The 23,889-nt window shown below is 38.7% G+C and overlaps 1 protein-coding gene across 11 annotated transcripts in view; it reads right to left on the bottom strand.

The window, feature by feature from the left end:
- NRXN3 (neurexin 3) overlaps nt 1-23,889 on the bottom strand; it is an 897,015-nt gene that overhangs the window by 237,561 nt on the left and 635,565 nt on the right. For all 11 annotated transcript variants that reach the window (XM_030451649.1, XM_030451652.1, XM_030451650.1 and 8 more), the window contains one exon: nt 4,638-4,819. In XM_030451649.1, the coding sequence (XP_030307509.1) occupies nt 4,638-4,819 (182 nt within the window). The remainder of the gene's footprint in view (nt 1-4,637; nt 4,820-23,889) is intronic.

Raw genomic sequence — 23,889 nt, 5'->3', positions numbered from 1 at the left:
GTTAAATGGGAGTGAAATTACCTGTATTCACAAAAATTAATTAAACGCGAACAAATTATGAATTTTATACAAGAGCAGAAAAGGAGATCTAACATGGTGAAAAAAACATTTTAAGATAAAACTAACCATAAAGGTGGCTTAAAAAAGCAAAACAGAAGATAGGAGATCAAAGTAGATAGCGTAATTTTTTTTCTCCATGGTTTGTAGCCTCTGTAGAGGCAAAATAAACAAGACCAGTCTTAAAGAAACCCTCTTCTTTCTCCTTCCTTGGGTAGAAAATGTAACTCTCAATTCTCACTCCAAATCTGGCCTTAAAAAGTTGAAATATTTTGCATCAAGGTGATTTTGGTTATAGAAAAGCAGGACACAAACTCCATTTATTATCTCACCCTAGTCCTTAGAACGTTCAGTTCATCATACATCCCCTGTGGTTATCCTTCTCCTGATTCCAATTCCACTTTTACTTCTTCTTTCTCTGCTCAGATAACATGGCATTGCAGTTTTGGACAGAGTCTCCATAGAAGTCTTTGTAACAAAAGAGCCAGAATTGTCTCTACAACCATACAGTTCAGATTTTGGGCAGTCATATTATAACTGCACAAATTTGGCAGAATGGACATGTAAATTTTCTTTATTTTATGCTCAGTCCCATTTAGCAATGCCATCTCTAGCTCAAGAAAGACTTTCTTATCCTTATTGATTAAGAATCAAACTCTTCTTCACCAAATTGTGTAGCCTTTGTAGCAGCCTGGTCCTAAGAAATTGACCCCCACTAGCTTGGGACTACTTAACTAAAACTCCTCCCAAAATTTTTTGCCCAAGCTGAGAGCCGACTTTTTACAAGCAATTCAGACACTGCAACAGTCTGGCAATGCTACTCTGGACAGCCAGATGTGAGATGACAGCTTACAATACACATCAAAATGAAAGACTGCAGAATAAACCAGCAGTACACATGGAGGGTGATTTCTCTCTCCATGGTCATCACAAGAATGATATCCATAGCCATCTGCAGCTGTCTTCCTCTCCCCATTTTATCTATATGAAAGCTTTTGCACTACCACAAAATAGGTGTGGTAGTGTAAGGCAATGAAATGTATAGAAACATTTCAACCACAACTCACACATGTAGTCTTTAAGCATCCATCATGGAACAAAAAATTCTGGTACAGGTCTGGACTTTGTGCCTCAAAAAGCAGGGAAAAAATATCTCATAAGGAGGGATCTGATGCTATAAGAACACCCTCTTCCCATGCGCTACAGTCTGTTCATACAAACAACTCATTCTTCACATCTGACTGATCTGGATGGTATGCAACTTTTTTCGGGGCTTCTCATTGTAAATCAGAAGAGAAAATAGTTTTAGAGGCTGTAATTTTTTGTCACATAAAATGGACATCTTAGTCAATAAATTTTCCACAGTGTCTGAAAGACTCAATTAAAAAATTAATCCAAACAGAACAAGCACAAATTAAATAAGCAAATGTGTAACTTGTTAATTAGGTAACTTTTTATAGCTTTGAATTTTGCAAATAGAAAGAAATGGTAATGAAAAGAAGTCCACAATGTAAGTTATATGGAAAAAAGCAGGCAAATTATTAAAAAGTTGTCTTAGCAGAGTATGAGTCACTTTTACAATCTTTAAAATAGGACCAGATCTCGATAAAACCATAGACTATACTGCAACTTTTGGATTAAATTTTAATTCAGTGATGTCCATTAGAAAGCAATGATCAACAGGTGGCTCCTGCCACTAATTCCAACAGAACATCCCAGGAAGTGAGAGAATGTGCTACTAAATATAATTGCTCCTGAAGAAGTTGCTAAGTATACAAAAAAATAAATTACATTAACATTGGCCCTCCCTATTTTAATAACTATTTTTTCATTTTCCTACAATATGATTTATGGCTTAAGTAACTCCAGTTTTACAAATGTTTTTTATTATCAGTTTAATCTGCTTTCATATCTCTGATCTACAAATTTGGGTTTCTATTATAATATTTATATTATAATTTGATCCACACTGCTTTGTTTGTCTTCACACCTGAAAATGGCCTATGGAAGGACAAAGTTTTGAAGACAAGAAGACGGAGAGACTCTTTGAACATGATAGCAATGAGCATGTGGTAGTTTTCAGTCAGTTATGAAAGATCTTGGCCTCATAGAAAGTTTGCATCCTATATGATTTTGCATTTTAAACCATTTCAAGATGCGATTTTCATCTCAGATTTCTACTTTTTCTAAAATAATACTGATATGAGTTCCTTTCTGTGACTTTGAACCATAAACGAGAGGTAACAAAGTCTTCCAGACATTCAAGAAGCCAGTAACACTTTAAGTTCCTCCTCAGCTTTTCTATTGCATGTAACAGCATGAATCTCAGACTACATTTTTTTATTTGAACACTTAGGTAGTCAGTGATATTTATGAATGCTCCCAGCAGCATGCCTTAGCTCCTCATGAATGACTCACAAATCCTCCTAATCCATCCTGACGATAAAAGAACAAGAGAAATTAAAGCTGAACAAGTTCTATAGTTGCTGCTAGTGTACATCTTCAGGGATAAAATTGGCCAAACTACATGAAGCAGACAACATAACTTTTAGCTACAGTTAATAGCTTTAATTTAGAGATCCAAAACAATCTGAAACTAGCACCATGCCATTTTAAGCAAAATACATGGGGAGGAAAAAGAAAAAATTTCATTCATTTCCAAAACTGACTGGAAAGAGAAAATATGAGCTCCAGCACTGGTTTATCCTTTCTACACTGAAGGGCCCAAAACTGAACACTTAGTTTTGTTAAATCTCATACAAAGTGGCACAGCTGGTTACTAATGATCTCCTCTCAGATTATGGGGGTTTCATTCTGCTCCCCATCCCTATCTTCCAGGTCAGGGGACTGGGTACCCAGTGAAAAACTGGCCCCACTACTGAAGACAGAGGCAAAGAAGATACTGAGTACCTCAGCCTTTTCCTCATTAGTGATGATTATGTTTCCCTGTATCTAATAAGGGTTGGAGGTTCTCTTTAGTCCTCCCCTTTTGTTGATAATATATTTGTAGAAAATTTCCTTGTTATCTTTGGCAGCTGCAGCCAGATTAGTTTCAGGTTTTGGTCCTTCTAATTTTCCCCCAGAATAAACTCAAGACATCTTTGTAGTCCTCCTGTGTGGCCTGTCCCTTTTTCCAAAGACAATAAACTCTCCTATTTTCCCTAAGATGCAACCAGATCTCTGTATTGAGCCAGGCTGGTTTTCCCTGCCAGCTTGTCTTCCAGAACAGGAGGATTGCCTGCTCCTGCTCTTCTAAGACTTTGTGCTTGAATAATGGCCAGCCTTCCTGGACTCCTTTGCCCTTCAGTGCTGTCTTCCAAGGGACTAGGTCAACCAGTCTTCAAAACAGGTCAAAGTCTGTCCACCAGAAGTCCAAGACAGCAGTTTTGATGACTGTCTTTCTTAGTTCTCCAACAGAGAATTCTACCAATTCATGATTGCTATGTTCAAGATTGCCTCCATCAATGACATCCTCCATGAGTCCTTCTCTGTTGAAAACTGGTCACAGTCTAATGGCTCAAGCTCATATTATAATCCCTCCAAATTAATCTTAAATTGAGAATAAAATTCAAAATAAAACCACTTAAAATGCTGGCAATGGCTACTAGCCCTGACCCTTGTTTCAGAATCACACTGAAATATACCCATTGTTTCAACATGATTTGGGACATAGAATCCAATAGCAGATTAAAACCCTCAGTCATTCACATTAGGTCTGCATTTTGGTCCCTGGCACTCCCACTGTTTACTTAAATATTCAAGTTCCATTGAAATTTCAACATCTCTCCGGCTCAGTCAAAACTTGCAAATGGCACATTCCTCTTATGTATAAAATATTGGAAATAAGATGAGCATCAATTAACATGACCAGCTTCTACGTCTTATAAGCTTCTTGGCTACTTTGTTGACAAAGGAAAAGGAAGCAAAAAATTGTCTCTCCCTCACAAAGCATCATCTAAAGTACTTCTAAAGTAACTTTAGAAGTTTCCAGTATTATTTGGTCTCACAAAAAAGTCTAGCTTCTTCTTGCAAAGCCAAGTTTTGCTAACATTAAAGTCTTATTCTTTTGAACTATCTTGCTAAAGCAAGCATTAGTTCTATCAGCTAGAAGATCTGTTTAGTTCTCACTTAGCTTAGGAAAAAACAACAGATCACTCCATTTCACTCTGCCTTCTGAGAATAGTGGTGCTATCATAAATCCAGCTGTTCAGAACTGTGAATATGCCACAGTAAATTGACACTGCTGATATATATATTTGTATATGTATATATATGTTGGTTTTCCTTTTTTAATAAACACTACTGCTATTGAATCTTGAAAGGCTTTTTTTTCCCCACTGGTTTGATGTGTGTGTCCCCCTTTTTACTGCTGTTGCCACAACTTGGTTCCCTGTTCACCCCACTCAGTACTTCTAGAAAAGCCTAAATTAGAAGAAGCTAAGGCAGATTAATATGATGAGTGCTGAGGATATAGAAAGTGCAGAGCATGATGCTTCTTTTATCGTGATAATTTTCTTTGAATGCATATTTTATTAATAGAAACCCAGGTCTGGCATAGACATGGGTCTATCTATACTCACTATGTGCAGCTGCAGAAAATCACCAAGCCCAGGGGCACTGTCAATCCGAACCAGGATGCCATCCTTCACTGTAGTGCTGAAGCCCACAGCAAGCCGGTCTGTCCTTGTGCTCGGTCTGTCATTAGCTGGCCAGGTGTACAGGATGAGACCTCCACTCTTCCCAAATATATATGTGGCACCAGCTACAAAACATAAAACCAAAGAAAAAAGTATTAGTTACCCATTTGTCACCTTATTTGCTAACATCTATAATAGCACTATAACTTCAAAGGTAACAGAAGAGGACAACAGGTACTAAAATCCTTTTATTTTGCCACAAATCATGTTGTGGTTCCATCTTTGAACTGGAATTGTCTCCATATGCATCTTAGGACCCACACACAGTAGTGCTTTAGACTGCCTTCTCTAACTTCATCCTTCCTTCTATAAAATGGTAAGTTTTGCTTTGTAAAGTAATGGCTCTGGAATGCTAGGCACTTCTTGTGATGGAAAGAGATATGAAGGTGAAAAAGCTTTTTATCAGACAAAACATATCTGTTCCTTCACCATTAGCTTTGCACCATTAAACTTGGTAACAAACAAAGTAATTCTTTCCTTATGGAAAATTCATCCTTCAAATGAGCACGGGCTTGAGACTTGCAAACACTTACAGAGTAATCTAAAGGTGCATGTATGTTATTCAGAATATCCTCATCTTCCTACACACATCACAGCAGGGGACCTACAAACAAACAAGCAAGCTTCCTTTTAAGCTATAAATCATTCAAGAAATTTCTTCTCTATGCAACTTTAAGAAGTACATTTTATTAGTTCCCAAATAAAAACAAGCAACATTTAAGATAAAGATAAGGGAAGAGTTTTTCAGGAATGGAACAGGCTGCCCAGTGAGGTTGTGGAGTCTCCTCTGGAGACACTCAAAACATGCCTGGACACATTCCTGTGTGACCTACACAAGGTTATCCTACTCTGGCAGGGGGTTTGGACTCAATGATCTTTTGAGGTCCCTTCCAACTCCTAACATTCTGTGATTCTGAGATTTCATTAGTGTTAATAGCCCAGGAAATGCCAGACAGGACACTACCACTGGGGAAAAAAAGGAAACCGTAGCAAGCTGCACCTGTTTCAAAAGCATGGGACTCAATGTTACATGGGGATTCAAAGAGAATATCTGGCAGCTCTCTTTGAGTCTGGGCTTGTCTTCAGATGAAGACTATTCACATACAGTGGGAGGCTATGCTTTTCTCAACACTTCCTAAGAATTTGGGATATCTGGCTCACAGATTTCCAGCATCATTTGTCTTTACAATGAGCCTGGGAATTTGCTCCTTGACCTTATTTTTCAGGACACCACCAAACCTCTCAAAAGATGAACACTGTCCTCCCACATTCACAAGGGACATTTGAGCTGAGCAAGACAAACTCACAAGTGAGGACTTATTGTTGCAGATGAGGAAGCTGAGAAGCATTTGGAGTTCACATTCTCCCTTGCACCTCAGTACAAGTGGAGCTAGATTTTATCTCAGTAGTTATAAAATCAGTCCCTGAGCTAACTGGAAAATTTGGTTTAAATTGTCCTAGAACCAAATCTACGGGTAAGACAGGCACAGCACTTCTCAGTGCTTCAGCTGTACCTCATCTTCCGAGCACTATTACAACAAGTCACAAGTTACAGAACAACAAACAAAAATAACCAGCTCCCATTAAAGCACCACGGATGAAAAATCTATAAGAAAGTGCAGGTAATATAGTGGGTATGTTTTCCAGTTTGAGTGAAACTACAACTGATTTTTTTTTCCTACCGTATACCATTAAGCAACATATCAAGCAACCCAGAGTAAATGTAAATAGATACAGAACCATGTGAGATTACATATAGGTACTTTCTACACATGCCTACAAAACTATAGCTCTTTATTAACCGAATTCCACATAATTACTACATATTAGTAGAAATAATTGATAAATTTCACCCTTGCTTAGGAGACTTCCTCTAGACATCTCAGCACATTGCCAAAATAGACATCAAAACCTCATACACATAAAAGATGTTATCTATAAACAGCTGACTCAACGACAGTGTGAAAATTAATTCCACTTTCCTTCATTCCAGGTCTGTGCATACCCATGAGAGAATGCCCAGTAAGTTCAAACAAATGTCTTGGAAATCAGGGTTAGGTAGGAAATGTTACTTATGATTCTGAGTTAAGAAATGAGCACACTGGCATAATGGAACTGTGCACATCTGTAATTTCAGTTCCAGAAAGACTGTTTTTACAGGCTGAACTCTATCTTCTTGTTCAGTTTTGAATTCAAGATAGAGGTTGCACAGCTATTGAAAAATACGTAGAAAAGGGGTTTTGCTCATCTTTTTGTTTAAATGCATCCCCAACAGTATCTGCAATTTCTTGCTTAGAGAGATAGCTGGAGATGAGTTGGTAATGAATTACCTATGGTTTCTTCCCATGTGCAGGGAAACCAATATCCCACTGTAAACTACGTTACAAGTACACAGCCTCAGTTTATCAAATTTTTTTAAAGCTATGCGTGTGGCATTGCAGATTAAAAAAAGCCCAAACATAGCAGTGTGTTAAATAAAACGAGTTAATTCATCGTTGATGGCTTCACCGATTAAAACTTACTTTCCAAAGCCATTCAAACTATTCTCACTTGACTTGCAAATTCTCCTCATTTTTTGTACTGATTATCAGGCCCTTCATTATCAAAGACAATCTTAGAAGAGAGTTTTTTGCTATTTATGAAGATAGATGATTTCTCTGCCTCTCTAAGAACTATCAGGCTGCAGGTAGAGCATGTCAGTGCTCCTATGAACACCACTTAGAACCAATTATGTCTTCATAGGCTTGTCATGGGACTAACTGCTTAACAGAGCTCATTTTCTCCTCACAGATTTTTGCTTCTAGGCCTAACTTGAAGATATTCAGTACTTTGGGTTGTTTCACTAAGATCAGATGAAATAGCCATAACTTATGCACTACCCAAACAAATCTGTTAACTGAAGCTTTGGCAGCCAACAGTTGTTTCATTACTGTCCAGGTCAGAATTATTTGTATGATGATAGAAAAGCCACTTGTTTGCTGGGTTTGTCAATGTCCTTTTCCTTCCCCAACTTTCTGAGGGTAAACAGGATACCCATTGTCTTGCTTAGAAAAAGATGGTATATTAATATTGGACCAGTACCACTTTTTTACCCTGACGTATGAACAAAATAGTCTCTCCAGTCTTAAAACACAACATGCACACACCAAGAAAAAGCAGAAGAGTAATGATAACAAGAGATACAACCACACAGCAATCACCTTATGAAACCAAAAACACAACAAAACAAATCAAACCCCAAAACCACAACACAAACACATTTGATTTGAATGCATCTATTTGACTGAACTTCACGAAGCTTAAAGCTCCAAGAGAATTAAAAAAGACAAAGAATAGAATTACAGCCCTGGACTTCAGTAAAGGAGATTTCAGAAAGTTGAAAAGGGGCTGAACAACTCTGTCTGGTTAGCCTTGCTTTAATGTGGTGTGAGGAAGCAGGTTGGACTAGTTTACTTTCAAAGGTTCATTCTGATTATAAGTGGTAACTATCCTTCCTTTGTGGTCTTGCACAGAACCATATACTAAGTGAAGAACTCAGCTGTGAAAATGCTGATGAAATGATAGTCTGCTAAGCTTGAGATCTTCTCATTGAACCAAAGCTTTTTTACAGACCTCTTTATTGCACAAGAGCATGCAATTTTTCTAAGACACTTTTTACTCAAGATAGACAATGGCTATTAAGGAGCAGTCACTTGATATTTACTTTTTCTTCATTGTTCATGGTTTAGTTATATACCTCCTTTAATAAACACAACACCAACTGTGCCCTGAAAATAGAAAAGTCTGAAGGACTGATCAATTCCATTGTATTTGTTACAGTGTTTCCCCACTTTAACTATATAACACTAACTTCAGGGAGTTATATACAGTTAGTATATAACACTAACTTCAGGGAGATATATATGTTGCAACACACATGAAAATGTTGTTATTTAAAGTCTTCACATCTAGCTTAGGCAAATATCTGCTAGCTATGTTCATGAAAAGAGCTGTTTGATTATTTAGTTTCAGTAAAAAAATAGTTGGAGGCAAAGACTCTTCATGGAAAATTCCTAACAGAAAAGTTATAAGCAGTGTTATAAGTCACAGCAAAGAAAACCTCCTAGTGAGCTCAGAAACATGTAGCTGAATTTGGCACCACCACCTATAATTTTAAGTCATTTATCACTTTTTCTTCATCATTGCCCAAAGACTTCAAAAGCCTTTCTTTAGAAAGAGTGTCCTTCAATCAGCACACCACTGCTGCTGCAGCTATATCCTGTCTAACACTAATCCTGTAAAGCAGTAGAAAACAAGTCTGTCACATCTGCACAAGATATAACTACTTTTGTGCCTTAGGGATAATGTGAATCTCCCCATATTAAATATTCCATTGCAAATTCCCTACTTGCATCTACTAAGCCATCAACAGTCCATTTTGCCTCAGCTACAGCACAACATACACTTGTTTCACTGTGGCCAGAAGCACCATGTGCTTCTCTGCCAGGCTGAAGTTCTGGAATGTTGTTGATTGTTTTCATCCATGTCAGAGCCAGCTGTGACCACACACAGGACACCTCATGGCTTCCTCCCACACTGGGAGCTCTGCAGCCCTCTGCCACTTGTGACCCATCACAAACATAAATATCCTCACTGTGGTGGTAAATCACCAAAACCCACTAGACATGTAACCTTAATGACAACGTCTTCCTATCTAAACTAATATGCAAAACAAGGCATCTTTTCCTCAATTATTATGTCTTTATTCTCTTGCACAGAACTCTTTAAAAACTGTAGATATCGTTTTAGTTACTGAATTTTTTTGTAAAAACACTGTAAATTTACCTTTTCACTCCTCAATAAAAAGACAAATGGAAAACAACAATTTTTAATCAAAGACTTGTAAATAAACAAAAGCATTGCACTGTCCTTACCCACTGCTTGTTTTCTTTTTTATTTTGCCCCCTCCTGTTTTGTACCTCCCTTATATTCCTTCTGTATTTTCTGCTTAGTCCAGTAATTCTGATTTTGGGGCATTTGCTGGTGTGAAAGTCCTACCATGTTTATTACTAACCATAACCTTCTGCTCTCTAACAAGAAGCTGTAAATTCACCTACAGGAAAATTTGGGTTGGTGACATTTTGCCCTTCTTTCTTCACATGAAACTGAAATCTAGGTTATTTTAAAGAAGTAATAATGCCAAGGAATGGAACCAGTAACACTTTGTACATGACCACAGGCAGCCCTTTAGATGATCAGAGTAGCCCTTTCAAGAACCAATTAAGTAACAAAGACCTGAGAGTTTTTGCAGACATTCAGAAATTCCCACAGAGTCTCAATAAGACAAGGCAGAGGTCTGAAAAACTCATAGAAATAAGAAAAAGTAATGGTGATTTTCATGTCATTATACCTGCACTTGGTGGTTTATTTACTATTTTCATCATCAGAAAAGTCACTAGTAAAGAAATACAAGTCAGACAGAATACTAGCATGAAGCAAGAAGAGATCAGGCATACATTTGCAGAAATGCAGTAAGAACACCAAACTTGCTGCAGCAGGAAGCATCATTATTTGGCTACGTAATGAAAAAACATCTCCACAAAAAAATGGTATATGAGAGCTATTCTGCTCTCCTTAGAAAGTGGAGATAAAGTATCAAGGAAGAGCTGCTAAGACCAACTTTTGTTGTAATAGAAATCTCCAATAAAACAGATCAGAGGTTTTGCCTGAAATCTGATCAGATTAATCTGATTGCTGCCCTAATGTCTCTCCCTTATATTCACAATTTAAGGTAAGCTGCATATTTGCATTATCTGGTCAGCGAACCAACAGTGGCATAGACCTTCAGGCCTTAACACAGTGAGACTTTTCAACATCTTACTTATTTATGCTTGCTATACTCCTGAGGAAAAATGGGGCATGCTATGAACACCATCATTAAGGGGGAGCTAAAGAAAACAATACAGATTGCACAAGTCAGAGCATCAGGACTTTCAAATGGCTTCTGACTATTGCTCACCAGAAATTTATCAAATGGCAGCAGGAGCATTAAATAGAAGTTGATACCTGCACACCTTCAAAATGGACATGCATTAACTGAGTAAAAATGCTGACAGCTGTTTTTCAAACTTAATTATTTTTGGACACATCAAAAAGACCATTCACACTGTGCATCTCCAAATTTCCTAAGTGAATTTCTTAGGAGTAAAAAATTTGAAAAAATTGACAGAAGAAAATTTTGAGGATAAAGAAATACAAGTGTCCATATGCATTAAGAACAAAATAGTGGTGAAAATAAGCAAAGTTTTTATCTAGTTTTGCAATATACCCCGCAAAGAGCATGGGTGATTAGTCTCACTCTTCATTACTTGAAATCATCTGAAGTGGGTCAACTTTAGGTATGCTGGGACATCTACACTGTCTAGAGATAACCAAACAGGTGTTTCCAGTTTCCAATTTCTGTGATTTTCCATGTGTATGTAAATTACTCCTTGGGGTGTTCTCCACTAGATGCACTGCTAGATTTCCACTAGATACAACTTCTTTGCCTTGCTATTACAGTACATTACATATCATTTCCAGCTACCATTATAAATCAAATTAGGAAACGAGAAAAACCAGATCAATTGAGAAGTGATCAGATTGAATTTAAGATTAATAGATCTTTTTTTAATTAAAAGAAATAAATTGGTGTATGCCAGCCTCACTCCTGCCCTTCCATATTTACCAAGGCATCAGTCTTGACAGCAGCTATTCTTCCTTCTCCAGTAATAAGCTTTCATCCAGTTACCCTCAATCTTAAACTTCAATACACTGTTATCCTAATATTTGTTTTACTCCTCCTTATTCTATCTCATTCCATGTCTACCAAATAAAAGAAGTTCTTAGCTAAAAGAATGAACCAGGGCTCAGGAAACAAGAGACAAGCTAGACATCAATACAATCCCTTCCTTCTAACATACATGCCAATGTTCTTACAGCATATGGAATGATCTGCAGTATAAGGACAACCCAGGGATGTCTTTGATTTACTTTCAGTCAATTATACACATCAAGAAATAGAGGTCTAGTCAAAACTGAGTATCATCAATCAGGAACAGTCTTCCTTTTTGTTCTCCTAAAACTCACTCTCTGACACACATCCCTGTGACCCAGCTGTTGCACTTTTCACACCCTGGGTTTACAAGATATATGCTAATTAATACAAACACCTCCTTGAGAAAGAAAAAAAATGAGAAAAAGGGGGTAGGGTTGGAGAGTGGGTTTTAAAAGGTTACAGAGTATGTAATCATCCTCATCATCTGGCTCACTTGACCATTCCACCACAGGATCCTTCCTAGGAGCACACAAAGACAGACCTGAGACTTTTCTGACATGAATGCTGAAACATCCTTTAATTTATCAAGAAATTTAAATTGTTTAAGAATGAAGAAAATAAAAATCTCTGATAATGTAAAACTTCCAGTCTAATCCTCAAAAAAAAAAAAAAAAAAAAAGAAAAAAAGCAAGCTTAAAGGAAGTTTTCATGAACTAGCTTTTTTTTATCTTTAAGGATGCTCCTCTCTTGACAAACACTTTCAGATCCATATTGAATACCATGCTCAGCTGGCATCTCAAAAAGCAGACATTGTTTGACATGAAACTGAAATTCCTTTCACACTTCAAAATATGAAGGAGTTGGTTTTTTACAAAAAGAGGGAGGAGTTACAAAGTCTGCAAGACTAACACAAAAGAAAAGCAGCAATTCAGATCATGACTGTTTTCTGTGTTTGTCTTCTTTAATGATAGCAAATTAATGCGAGTCACTTTCCTCCCAGTACGTGTGCATCAGCCAACAATTGGATCAGACAGTATGCTACTTCTTATTAGTTACACTGCATTAAAAAGACTGGAAGAGTAAAAAGGGGAAAGTAAGGTATGGTTCCTAGAACTACTAGAAGATCCAAGACAGTTTACACTTGAACTACAGATTTCCCTAGATCCAGGATACTGAGAAGATTGGTTTTTTTCTCAAAGCTGGATTTTTCATGGGGCATGGTGGGGATGTTTATCATCATAGAAGGAATTTAGGGATTAGCTGCTAAGATGGACCCAAGATGCTCATAGGCATATCAGTGTAAACAGAACAGATTGCAACCAGGGAAATACTTCAGTAATATCTTCATTTGTATAACCAAAAACATAACTGGTCAGACAAGGATCTGGCTAGTTCACTGTCATGTCTTCAGCACTGATCCTAAGTGGACGGCCAGGGGAAAAAAGCACAGCGAAGCATGTTTCCTTAAAGGAAGCACCCAGACCACAAGCCCTTCCAGCAACTAACAGCCTTTTGTGTTCAGAACTTATTTCCAAATACTCACCAGTCTCTCCTTGAATGCATTCACAGTAATGACTTGCAAAACTTTAGCAATGACTTGTATAAAGCTACCACTGATGCAGCAAGCTGAGCACTGCCCATCTGTGAGCCCCATCAGCAAAGGCAGCTTACAGCACCCTATACTTTATTAACAGGGCCATAGTCTACTAGTAGGTGAAGTGATTACTCCCTTTACTCAGTGCTTGCTAGACTGACATCTAGAATAATGCAGTTTTGGGGACCACAATATGAGAGATATTGACAGACTGCAGCGAGCTCAGTGAAGGGCCACAAAAAGACAGGTGGCTGAAGTGCCAGCTTTGTGAGGAGAGGCCAAAGGGGTTTTGTTCAGCTTGAAGATGACAACGTCCAAGAGGAACTTATGGCAGTCTTACAGCACCTTCAATGAGGTTACTGAGAAAAAAAAGGTAGGGTCTTCACAGTGGTGCACAGTTGACAAACAGAAAGCAATAGGAATAGCTCAAAGTGAGAGAATCTGATGTAATAGAAGGAACAAGCTTTCCCTTCACAAGCACAGATGTGGAGTCAAATAGGTTGACCAAAGAGATTTTGGAATATCCATGTGCAGAGGCTTTCAAGATTTAACTACATAAAACCCCAAGCAATCTGATCATACACTACAGCAGACTGCTCTGAGCAAAGGTTTGACTAGAGGATTTCTTGAGATCTACTGCAAACCAAATAATTTTATTGTGTGAAGAATCTCCTTTTTTCATACTTGCTTTTGATAAACAAGTTACTTGTTCCCTAGTTCTTGTACTAGAAGACACAGTAGTCTGTCCCCACATTTACATTCTCAGTGTCAACCTTGCCTTGCAGACTTTTATCATACCACCACCCTCAGCCTTTAAGTCCTCTCTTTCAGTAAAGAGACCAGTTTTATATGAAATTCAGGCCTCACAGCTCTAGGCAGCCAGATGACAGATGTCAGTCTAGAAAGAGACCACAAAGACCATTCATCCAGGTTTGGGGTTTTTGGTTTTGTTTTTGTGTTGCAAGACAAACCTCTCTTAGGGCACGGCGCTCTGAGGTCCAACAGGTGTTCCAGCAGAAGTTCACAAATAGCGCCCTGAGGATTGGTCAGCCTGGCTCAGTGCTATTGCTCCAGATTTGACTGACCTCTCTGCTGGCTTGCTCAGGAGTGAGCTGAGCTTGTGTCTCAGGCCTCACCTTTTATTGGCCCCCTAACCCTGCTCATGCGCAGTGGGGGCCCACCCTAATCAGGCACAGGTGGGCTTAACACAAGCTCATGCCACTCCCTGGGAATTAGTGGCACCTGGTTGCCTCATTTCACTACATTTTTGGTTTTTTTTAAACACACTACAGTGGCAAAGTTTAATATTGGACTGGCAATTAAATGATAGATACTATTAACCCCCCTCCTTTCCCAGAAAGGGGAAGGAAACAGAGTAGAGGAGAGAGACTTACGGGCTGGAAGATAAATGGATTTAATGACATAATAATGATGAAGAAGACAATAATAAAATGTGTATAAATATATACAAGTATATGCAAACTCACTATTACCCTTCAGTTTAATAATGCTCACAATACCACCAAGCCTTCAGGGCAGACCCTAGAAAGCCCCAGACTGGGATCCAAGAATCAGAAGCAGATGGGAACTGGATTCAGGATTACACGGATTCAAGAACTCAGATTCAGGAATGCACAAATTGGGATGAAAGGCAGATGAACAGACAGAGACTATCCAGGATGCCAGCCACAGATGAAGAGAGCTTGACCCTTGTGATCCCTCAGCTTTACAGTAAGTGTAATGCCTGTGGGATGAAATACTTTGGTCAGTTTTGGTCACCTGTACAGTCCACTCAAACTCACAGGAGGATGCCAGGTGTGGCCCCTTTTTCTCCCTTTAGCTTCTGGCATGTAAGAAGTTTAGTAGAACCAAACAGTGACTTTCGTTTCTATAGAAGTAAATATAAGTCAGTATAAGTACACAAGTATAATTAACATGCTGTTAATTTCAGCCAGTGCAGTTACTTAGAAGAGACTTAACCAAAAAAGTAAAATAACTAAAAAGAGCATTTGGTTCTGTACTGGCTCAAACCAGAACACACAGAAAATGGAAAACATCCTGGGGGAAAAAAAAAAAAGTACTATTCACAACAATATACAACTTTCATTACAGGAAGACAGAAGGCTTCAAACCACTATGCACCAGTAGAAGAAGATCAAAAGAAATTACAAACACTAGAACTGAAATACAAAATTTACTGGGCAAAAGTTTCCAGGAAACAGTGTCCAGTTATTGTGACCCTTGCAGGACATGTTTAATGGGGTCAAAGTTAACTGCCACCTGGAAAGAGACTTCATTAGGTGCACCTGACTAAATTCAGTAAGGGAAGATGGAAGTATTTCTTAGTTGCATTCTGCTGCCAAAGAGAACTTGGAATCTGGATGCATTTTCTTATTTCTTGGTGTTTCCTGATAAAAGAGCCCACGGAGAGGATGTCCTTGGAGAAGCCCAGAAGGCAGCATGCCAGAGGAGCTGAATACAAAAAATACTGTTAGCAATGAGAAGCACAGCAGGATTCATAGCTCATTTGGGGCCTGGAGGAAGAATAGGGATGTTAGTTCACTACAGTTTTACAGAATCTGAATGGTAACAAAATGGCCTAGATATAGCTGAAGATGGATGGAGGCCAAACTGCTACTATTGATCTCAGCCCACTTAACTCCCACCTAAAGAATCTCTAGCCTTGATCCTTCAGCTACAGTTTATTCCATTAAAATAATCAGAAAACAACAACAACAAAAAAACAATAAAAACCACAACAAAACCACAACCCCCCCCCAAAATGAACAAACAAAAAAGCCCCAGACAATATACCACAAAGACAACTGCTGGTGTCTCAGTTTCATTTAGTCACTCTATGTTTAAGTAGCATGATATTTTGCGTGGTCAGTTTACAGACTACAGGGTGTTTTTTTGTTTTAAATCAAAGTAATTCTTCATTATACCTTACATACCTATTCATGTTTCCTTATTCACAGGTATTAAAACAGAAAACACAGTTTACTTTTACAGTCTTCACAGCAGGAGATCAAATTTTCAGGCTTGAATGCTAAACAGAGATGGGCAAGAGATTTTTGCTATCAGATAATCCTAAGAGCCCCGGAAGGTAGAAGTTTTACAAAATCTCACATGTTAAATCAGCAGCACATTTGGGAATAGGAAGCAGGTTTTAGAAGATCTAACCTTTCTGGCCATAAGCATAGGTTTATGAAGGGCAGGTCCTGCTTGACAAACCTGATCTCCTTCTATGGCAAAGCAATCTGCTTAGCAGAAAGAGGGAAAAGCTGTAGATGTTGTTTACCTAGACATTAGTAAAACTGTCAACACCTGTTTCTCACAGCATTCTCATAGGGAAACTGGCTGCTCATGGTTTGGATCCACCTGGAACATTGTGTTCAGTTTTGAGCCCCTCATTTTAAGAAAGATATTGAGACGGACAAGGGCAATGAAGCTGATGAGAGAACAGGTGTTGTGAGGAATGCCTGAGGGAACTGGGGTTGTTTAGTCTGGAAGAACTCGAGGAAGACCTCACCACTCTCTACAACTACCTGAAAGGAGGCTGTAGCCATGTGGGTGTCAGTCCCCAACTAAGTAGCGACAGGGAGAAAGTCACCTCAAGTTGTGCCTGCAAAGGTTTATATTGGATCTTATGAAAAATTTCTTCACTGAAAGGATTATCAAGCACTGGAACTGGCTGCCCAGGGAACTGATTGAGTCACCATCCCTGGGGTATTTAAAAGGTGTGTAGATGGGGTACTTACAGACATAGTTTAGTGGCAGCTTTGGGAGTGTTAGGTTTTTGGTTGAACTCGATCTTAAAGGTCTTTTCCAACATAAATTATTATATTACTTCAGTTTGTTTTAGCAGCATGCTTTTGAAATACACTTCTTGATCTATCATTACTTGCTATGCTTTGGTACGCAGCAGTGTAGCCTCAGACTATAAAAATTTGACTCCTTTCAGATAAAACCAAACTAGAAGATGCAATCCAGCTATTAACAAGTTAATATTCCATAGGGCCAAACGAGAGATAGTCCAAAGTAAAAACTTGTAAGTAAAATTCCTGCAGTTTGGATCTCTGGTCCTTGGTACTAAATTTCATCCTGCAACACCACTCTCATGATGGTTATTACTCTCGATACAGTCTAGTCTTCTAGGACTAAATGGGGCTGGTTTTGTCTACCAAGAAAAAAATGTCAGAGTTCTCACCTTAAGTATGAAATTGTCCCTCACAACTACCAGAAGGCTAGTGATTACAGGAAATGCAGTTGCAGAAATTCACCATTTCCAAGGCTCTCTAACCCTTTCCCAAGGTCACATAGTGGAAGTATAAAACCAATACGTACCCAGAGCTAATAATACGGCACAGAAAGTGTTCTGTAAAGGATGTGCAGCTTTTCTTGCTAGTGCCTCCTTCTCTTGCCACCATGAAAGGACAACAGCCACCATTAGTATAGGTGGACATATGTGAGCATTATAAAGGCAATCTGTTATAAGGTACCATGCCAGAGTAAAAGACAAGAGTAATGGTTGTTTAATCATTCCCACCATGAAGTGCCAATTCTTTAGTCTCTTATGACATTCATGAATGATGCAGAGAGCTGGCATGATGAATGCAGAGCAATTCCAACTGACAGATACTTTCAGAGAATTTATATCCTTCCCACAGTGCCAGGACAAAAGGGCTCTTGAGCTGAGTTATCATTTGTTCCATGAAAGGATTTACAGTCTTGCCAGCAAGTCCTTTTACCTTACTCTGTAAAGCGTTTATTTTGATATACTGATTGTGATCATTCAAGAACAACTGTATCTGTAGAAAGTCAGCAGGGGAGAGGAAAAGCAGAGTGGTTCTGAATAACTTGCTCACCTTGACCTGGGACTTTGTTCTCCTCAGTGAGTTTGCTTTGGTTTTGGTAGAAGTTCTTTTCCAGCATCCTCTGCTTTCCCAATTACAAATGTATTTTCACTCAAAGAAGATGTCTAATCTCCCATGCCTGGCTACTCTCCTTCAGTGAAGTTGAGCCTCAAAAGCCACCCACTCTAGTAATTTCTAATTGTTTTGATAGAAATCACCTTAGCATAACATTTTTTTACACCACAGTGAAGTGGCCTCCATCTTACAGGCAGAAACTGCTTCTGCCATGAGATTCAATGGTAAAGATGTGCTTGGGCCTTACCCAGAGGAGCAGGATGGTGCAGGTACACAACACCACAGCCTCAGCAATACTTGGCAACCAAGATATTCCCATTGCCATGATGAACACATCAAACATGAACTGCATGAGGCATGCAAAAAATTGCACCACTTCTTCCCTCTGGAAGAGGAGACTCAGAACTCTTACAGCTTTGATATTCAGCCACTCTCTGAAAGCTTTTCCACCACTATTGTTTCCTGAGAAGTTCAGCAGTCACAGTCTAGACTAAAACACATCATGATTGGAGAGGTCCTGAGTCTGTGGCCTTCAGTTACATGGAGCAATATGTAACATAAGTGAGGATAATGAAAGGGTTGTAGGCTGATCACATTGATCTAACGACCACAATAATTTCCCTAAACTTCCTTTTGAAAGTATTAGATAATTTCAGGTATAGAAATAGTAAGTTTCAATTAATATTACAGATAATTTTCATAACAACCTCACAGAAAACTTCTCACACATTTTTGAGTATATTTTAATGCTACATTTTTGGAACCTATATACAGTATTTTATGTATATTTGGCAACTATATACAGTATATTATTCCCAGGCAACGCTCAGCAAGACAAGAGGACACGGTCTTAAGTTGTGCTAGGGGAGGTTTAGGTTGGATATTAGAAAGAATGTCTTTACGGAGAGGGTGATCCGGCATTGGAATGGGCTGCCCAGGGAAGTAGTGGATTCTCCATCCCTGGAGATACGTAAAAAGAGACTGGATGTGGCACTCAGTGCCATGGTCTAGTAACTGCAACGGTAGTGGATCAAGGGTTGGACTTGATGATCTCTGAGGTCCCTTCCAACCCAGTCGATTCTATGATTTTATTTAATCTTAAATGCCCTGGCATTTCCTGTTCTAGAAGAGGGCCTGTACAAACTAAGACAGGAAATTTAACTTGCTAGCCTTTGAAATGACTCTGTCATCACATTAAAAGGTAATGAGGCATATCACCACACATTGCTAAGGTGTGCCAGTGACAGGTGGTATCCAAGTACCTACCTAGGCAGGGAGAAGGGATTTCTTAGAGGAATAAGTGAATCAGATGGTATTATATGGCTATTGCTAGAAAGTTTTATAGAGACAAGTTAAATTAATAAAGGTGAACGAATAGCTAAAAATTGGTAGTCCTCTTAACTTAATCTCCTACTCCCACAGGGAAACTTTGATTAAAATTGATAAAGATTTCCTTCACTCATATTTCAAGTCTATATTAATCTCCAGCTCTGCAAGCATTGAACCTCAATATTTTAGTTTCACTGCTTTATTGTGAATTGCCAGCTATAATTCAAATAAAGAATTTCATTACCAAATAGTTTATTTGGGAGACAACTCCCTCTTGGGTACACCTACCAGGGTGCCAAGGGCCTACAATTCTACAGAAAGCTCAGTTCTGTGCTTCCTAAAAGGAAAAAAAAAATCTCTGAAATAACTTGGAAAAATAAATCCCACTATATCTATTTTTTTTTCTTTCCTGTGCTGTAAATGCAAACTATTGATTTGCCTCTAGCTCTTTCATGCCTTTCACACGCTTCAATAATACAGGGGATTTGTTCTTCATCCTTTCATCTCCAGGCCTGGAATGCCTCTTAAGCCCCATGTTAAGGGTCACTCAATTCTTCCTCAAACTGCAGCACTTGCATCCTACAGAGCTCTACAGGTGACAGCTAGAGAGGCATGCAAGTAGTACATAATCACTTACCTCCTCACTTCTTTGGAAGGTGAGAAGGAAAGAAAGAAAGACAAGTTGTTTATAAATCCTAGTTTCTCAAACTTCTGATAATTTCTGTTTGGTCTTTTAGGAGCATCCTCCGGCATGTGGTATAGCAACAGTAAAATATGGATAAAAAGTAATTTAGGATGCCAGTGCAGCTTTAAATTAAGCTGGCAGCAATGAGTAATGCTGATGGCTCAGTTATAAGAAACCATAAGTTTATTCTCCCATATAAAACAAAACATATACAGGCATTCTCATAAAAAAAACCTACAAAAAAAACCCAAAAAAAACCCAAACAAAACAAAACAAAACAAAAAAACCCCCATCAAATAATTAGAAAGAACCTAGAGAAGTCATGTTATTTTCCTCTCTTCCAAGTGAAATGAAGGCCAGTGTAATCAAATTGCTTAGGAACCTCTGCAGTTGAGTTTTGAATATCCTAAAGAAAGGACATTCAACAACTGCTGAAACCAGCTCCAGTGTTTTACCACCCAACTACTTAAATAAAAATTTTCCATATTCCATCTTGTGCCTGTTGCATTTCATACAATCATGGTGAGTGTCAAAGAGTTGTCTTCTCTATAAACTCCTACACTGGTAGTTCAGAATGGTATATCCTCCCTCTCCTCCCTTACAGATGAACAAACTCTTATCTCAGACTTAATTCATATGTTATGTTTTCCAGCACCTTTACCACCTTGTTGGCCTTCTTCCAGACTTGCTGCACTCTTGATACCAGTCTCTTACTGTGACTTGTGTCTCTTGCTCCAGACTTGGGCACAGTATCTCAAATGTGGTCTCACAACTGCTGACCAGACAGGAGGAATCCATTTCCTTAACCTCCTGGCTGCTTTCTTGCTAAGGCAAATCACTAAGAAATTGGCTCTCCTTGCCCCATGGGCATATTGCTGGATCAGATTCATATGGCTACCCACCTTTTCTACTCAGCTGCTTTCTTCCATTCAGTTAGAATGCAGCCTGATGTACAGGAATTCTCCATTTCAGATGCAGAAAATCTTGAGGTCCCTCTGATAGCAGCTCACTAACAGTTTGTTCATTTGCAAACCAGTTTGATCATTTGCAAACTTCCTGAGAGTTCACTCTGTCCCATTACTCAGGTTATCAACATAGACATTAAACAATACTGAAATCAGCATAGAACCCTTTGGGGCATCACTGGTGATAAATTGCCTGTTGGACTTTCTGTCACTGAGCAAAACCCTTTGAATCAGTAGTTGAGCCAGTCTCCTACCTCTCTTATCATCCACATACCTAGCCCATAGCTCACCAGCTGGGATAAAGGGTAATGCAGGACACCATATCAAAGCCTTTGTAGAAGTCCAAGTAAACACCACCTCATGTATCCTTGCTGTTCACAAAGCCAGTCTCATTATAGAAAGCAATGAGGTTGGCCAGAGTCACAGTTTATACAAATGGCAGATGTTCTCTATTAACTCTTTTCCCTGCTCAGAAAGGGCAAGGAAAGAAAATAAGGGAGAGAGTTTTACAGGGTGGAAATGAAATTACCCTGCTTTAATGAAACAGTAATGATGAAAAAAGAAAATAATGAAATACAGAAAAATTTATACAAAACCAGTATCACACTCCCCCCCCTTTAGTGTTGACATCACCACCAAGGCTATATGGCAGGTCCTGGGAAAGCCCCTGACTGAGCTGCTGGAGTCAGTGGCACACAGGAACTGCATGCAGGAGTGCCCAGATTCAGGAGTTCATGGACTGGGATCAAAGGCAGACAAATGGACAGAGCCCACCCAGGATGCTGTCTGAAGAGAGAGCTTAGCCCTTATGATCCCTCAGATTTATACCAAGTATGATGCATATGGGATTGAATATTTTTGTCAATTTTGTTTACCTGTCTGATCTGTTCTTCCTGACAGAAGGGTCACAAGTGTTGCCCCTTTTCCTCCCTTTTTTTTCTGGACAGTGGGATGTTTAGCAGAACCAAGCATTGCCCTGGATTCTGCATACCATTCTACATCAGTAAGCGTACACATTGGAGCTATTGGTTTTAGAAGCAGATGCTGACTGAAAACTGTATTGGTAATTTCAGTGACTACACTTATTTGGAAGAGACAAGTGAAAAGTAAAATTACTAGAAAGAAAAATTTGTTCTATCCTGGCTCAGACCAGGACATTCCACCCCTAAGAGTAGCAGTGGCCACTTTAGGAGAAGCTGTACCCATGCTAGGAATGGCAGGAATGGCAGTGCTCATCTTGCACTGTTAGTCCTCAGAAAATCCATGTGGGTTATTCAAAGTTTGTGTGATTGAAAGAAGCTTCTAGGCAAATTTGCTCTAGTCCTTCCAGGATCTGCTGTTAGGCTGACTAGCCTGTCATTCTCTAGTAGACATGGCATTTGCCATTGTTTTCCCAGTCATAATATCTCATTAACAACATTTTTTTTTGTTTTGTTTTGTTTTGTTTTGTTTTGTTCAGCTACTCACTGAGTTCTTCACAATTCCTCTCTATGTTTATTGAAGATCAAAGTGCTACAGTGTGATATAGCTCTAGGATCTTAATATTTTTTCTATTCTCAGGAGAGTTTCTTCCCTTCACGTGTGTTATTCTCAATATTACTGTTAAAAAGAGAACTCCTCTCATGACAGCTCAGGATATCACTTTCCATCTCAGGGCCTGCAAGCGTTACTTCACCTGTTTAAAGGGTTTGAAAATAGAAGTTACAGTCCCAAGATCAACCACTTAGTTCATCAAAAAGCAGAATGTGTCCCTGAGCTATAGCATTAGCTAACTGAACTGTTTCATGAAACACACCACGTGCTGCTGGAGTTCTGTGTACCATAATGCCCTATTTTCTTCCAAATCCAGAAGTGTGTTTTCATTCTTGTAGGATTTGGCCTAGAAGCCCAGTTCATTAATCTGATCTTTTCTCCCATGTTGACTAAATCAAATGGTCTCTCATGCAATACATTTGGAGATAGAGGTTGGTTCTTCAAATTCAGGCATTCTGCTCCAAATCTAACTCATAGCTCTGCTCCTTTTTACTAGAGAAGAAGATTATAATGGATTTAGTTTTGGTTTTCCAGAGGAGAACAGTGTTACGCGATACTTCCAAAGCCTGTGGGAGCAGCAGTTTCTTCAGAGGAGTCCTTCCCACATGGTATTCTAACAGCTCTATCTCTCCTTCAGTACTACAGATATATTGGAAGGCATACTTAAAAGCAGAAAGCAAATTCCTGGAAATGCCAATTTTCTTTCCTGGTCTCAGAACTGCAGGCTGTTCTATGGCTCATTTTTCTTTGTTCAGAGGTTCACAGACTATTCAGAAAGGTGGCTTCTATACAGGGAAAACTTTGAAATACTTAACACTCTTGTACATTGAATTATTGCTTTTTATGTACAATCAGTTTCCCTGTCACTTTTGCTAATCCTCAAAGTTACTTATATTTAAACAGGTAACTCTGGCTTTTATTCTCTAAATTTGATTCTCCACTAAACTCATAAAAGGCTGAATTGATAAGCTGACAATACCAGGCACAACAGCACAGGAAGGTCACAAACATACAGAAAGGGAATGTCATTCTGGCCATGCAACAAATGTAAATCTAAAGCAATTCATCTCAGGTCAGTAACTTAATTCAAGTACATGTAGTTATAAAAGAAACCATGCCCAGTGCAGTACTTAAATGTATTATCTGCTTGCTTCTTAAACTATATTAAAATACAATACCTTCTATAACATATTATTATAATGGGGAAACACTGGGTGGAAACAATTGCTGGAAAACTGAAATCACTACTGAAAGTTTCCAGCTGTTACAGAGTATATAAGAACTTCATCCATCAGTCACAGT

This window comes from Calypte anna, chromosome 5A, assembly GCF_003957555.1.
Source record: "Calypte anna isolate BGI_N300 chromosome 5A, bCalAnn1_v1.p, whole genome shotgun sequence".
Classification (NCBI taxonomy): Eukaryota; Metazoa; Chordata; class Aves; order Apodiformes; family Trochilidae; genus Calypte; species Calypte anna.
The sequence above is the reverse complement of the archived record's forward strand: the minus strand, read 5'-3'. Positions and strand labels throughout refer to the sequence as shown.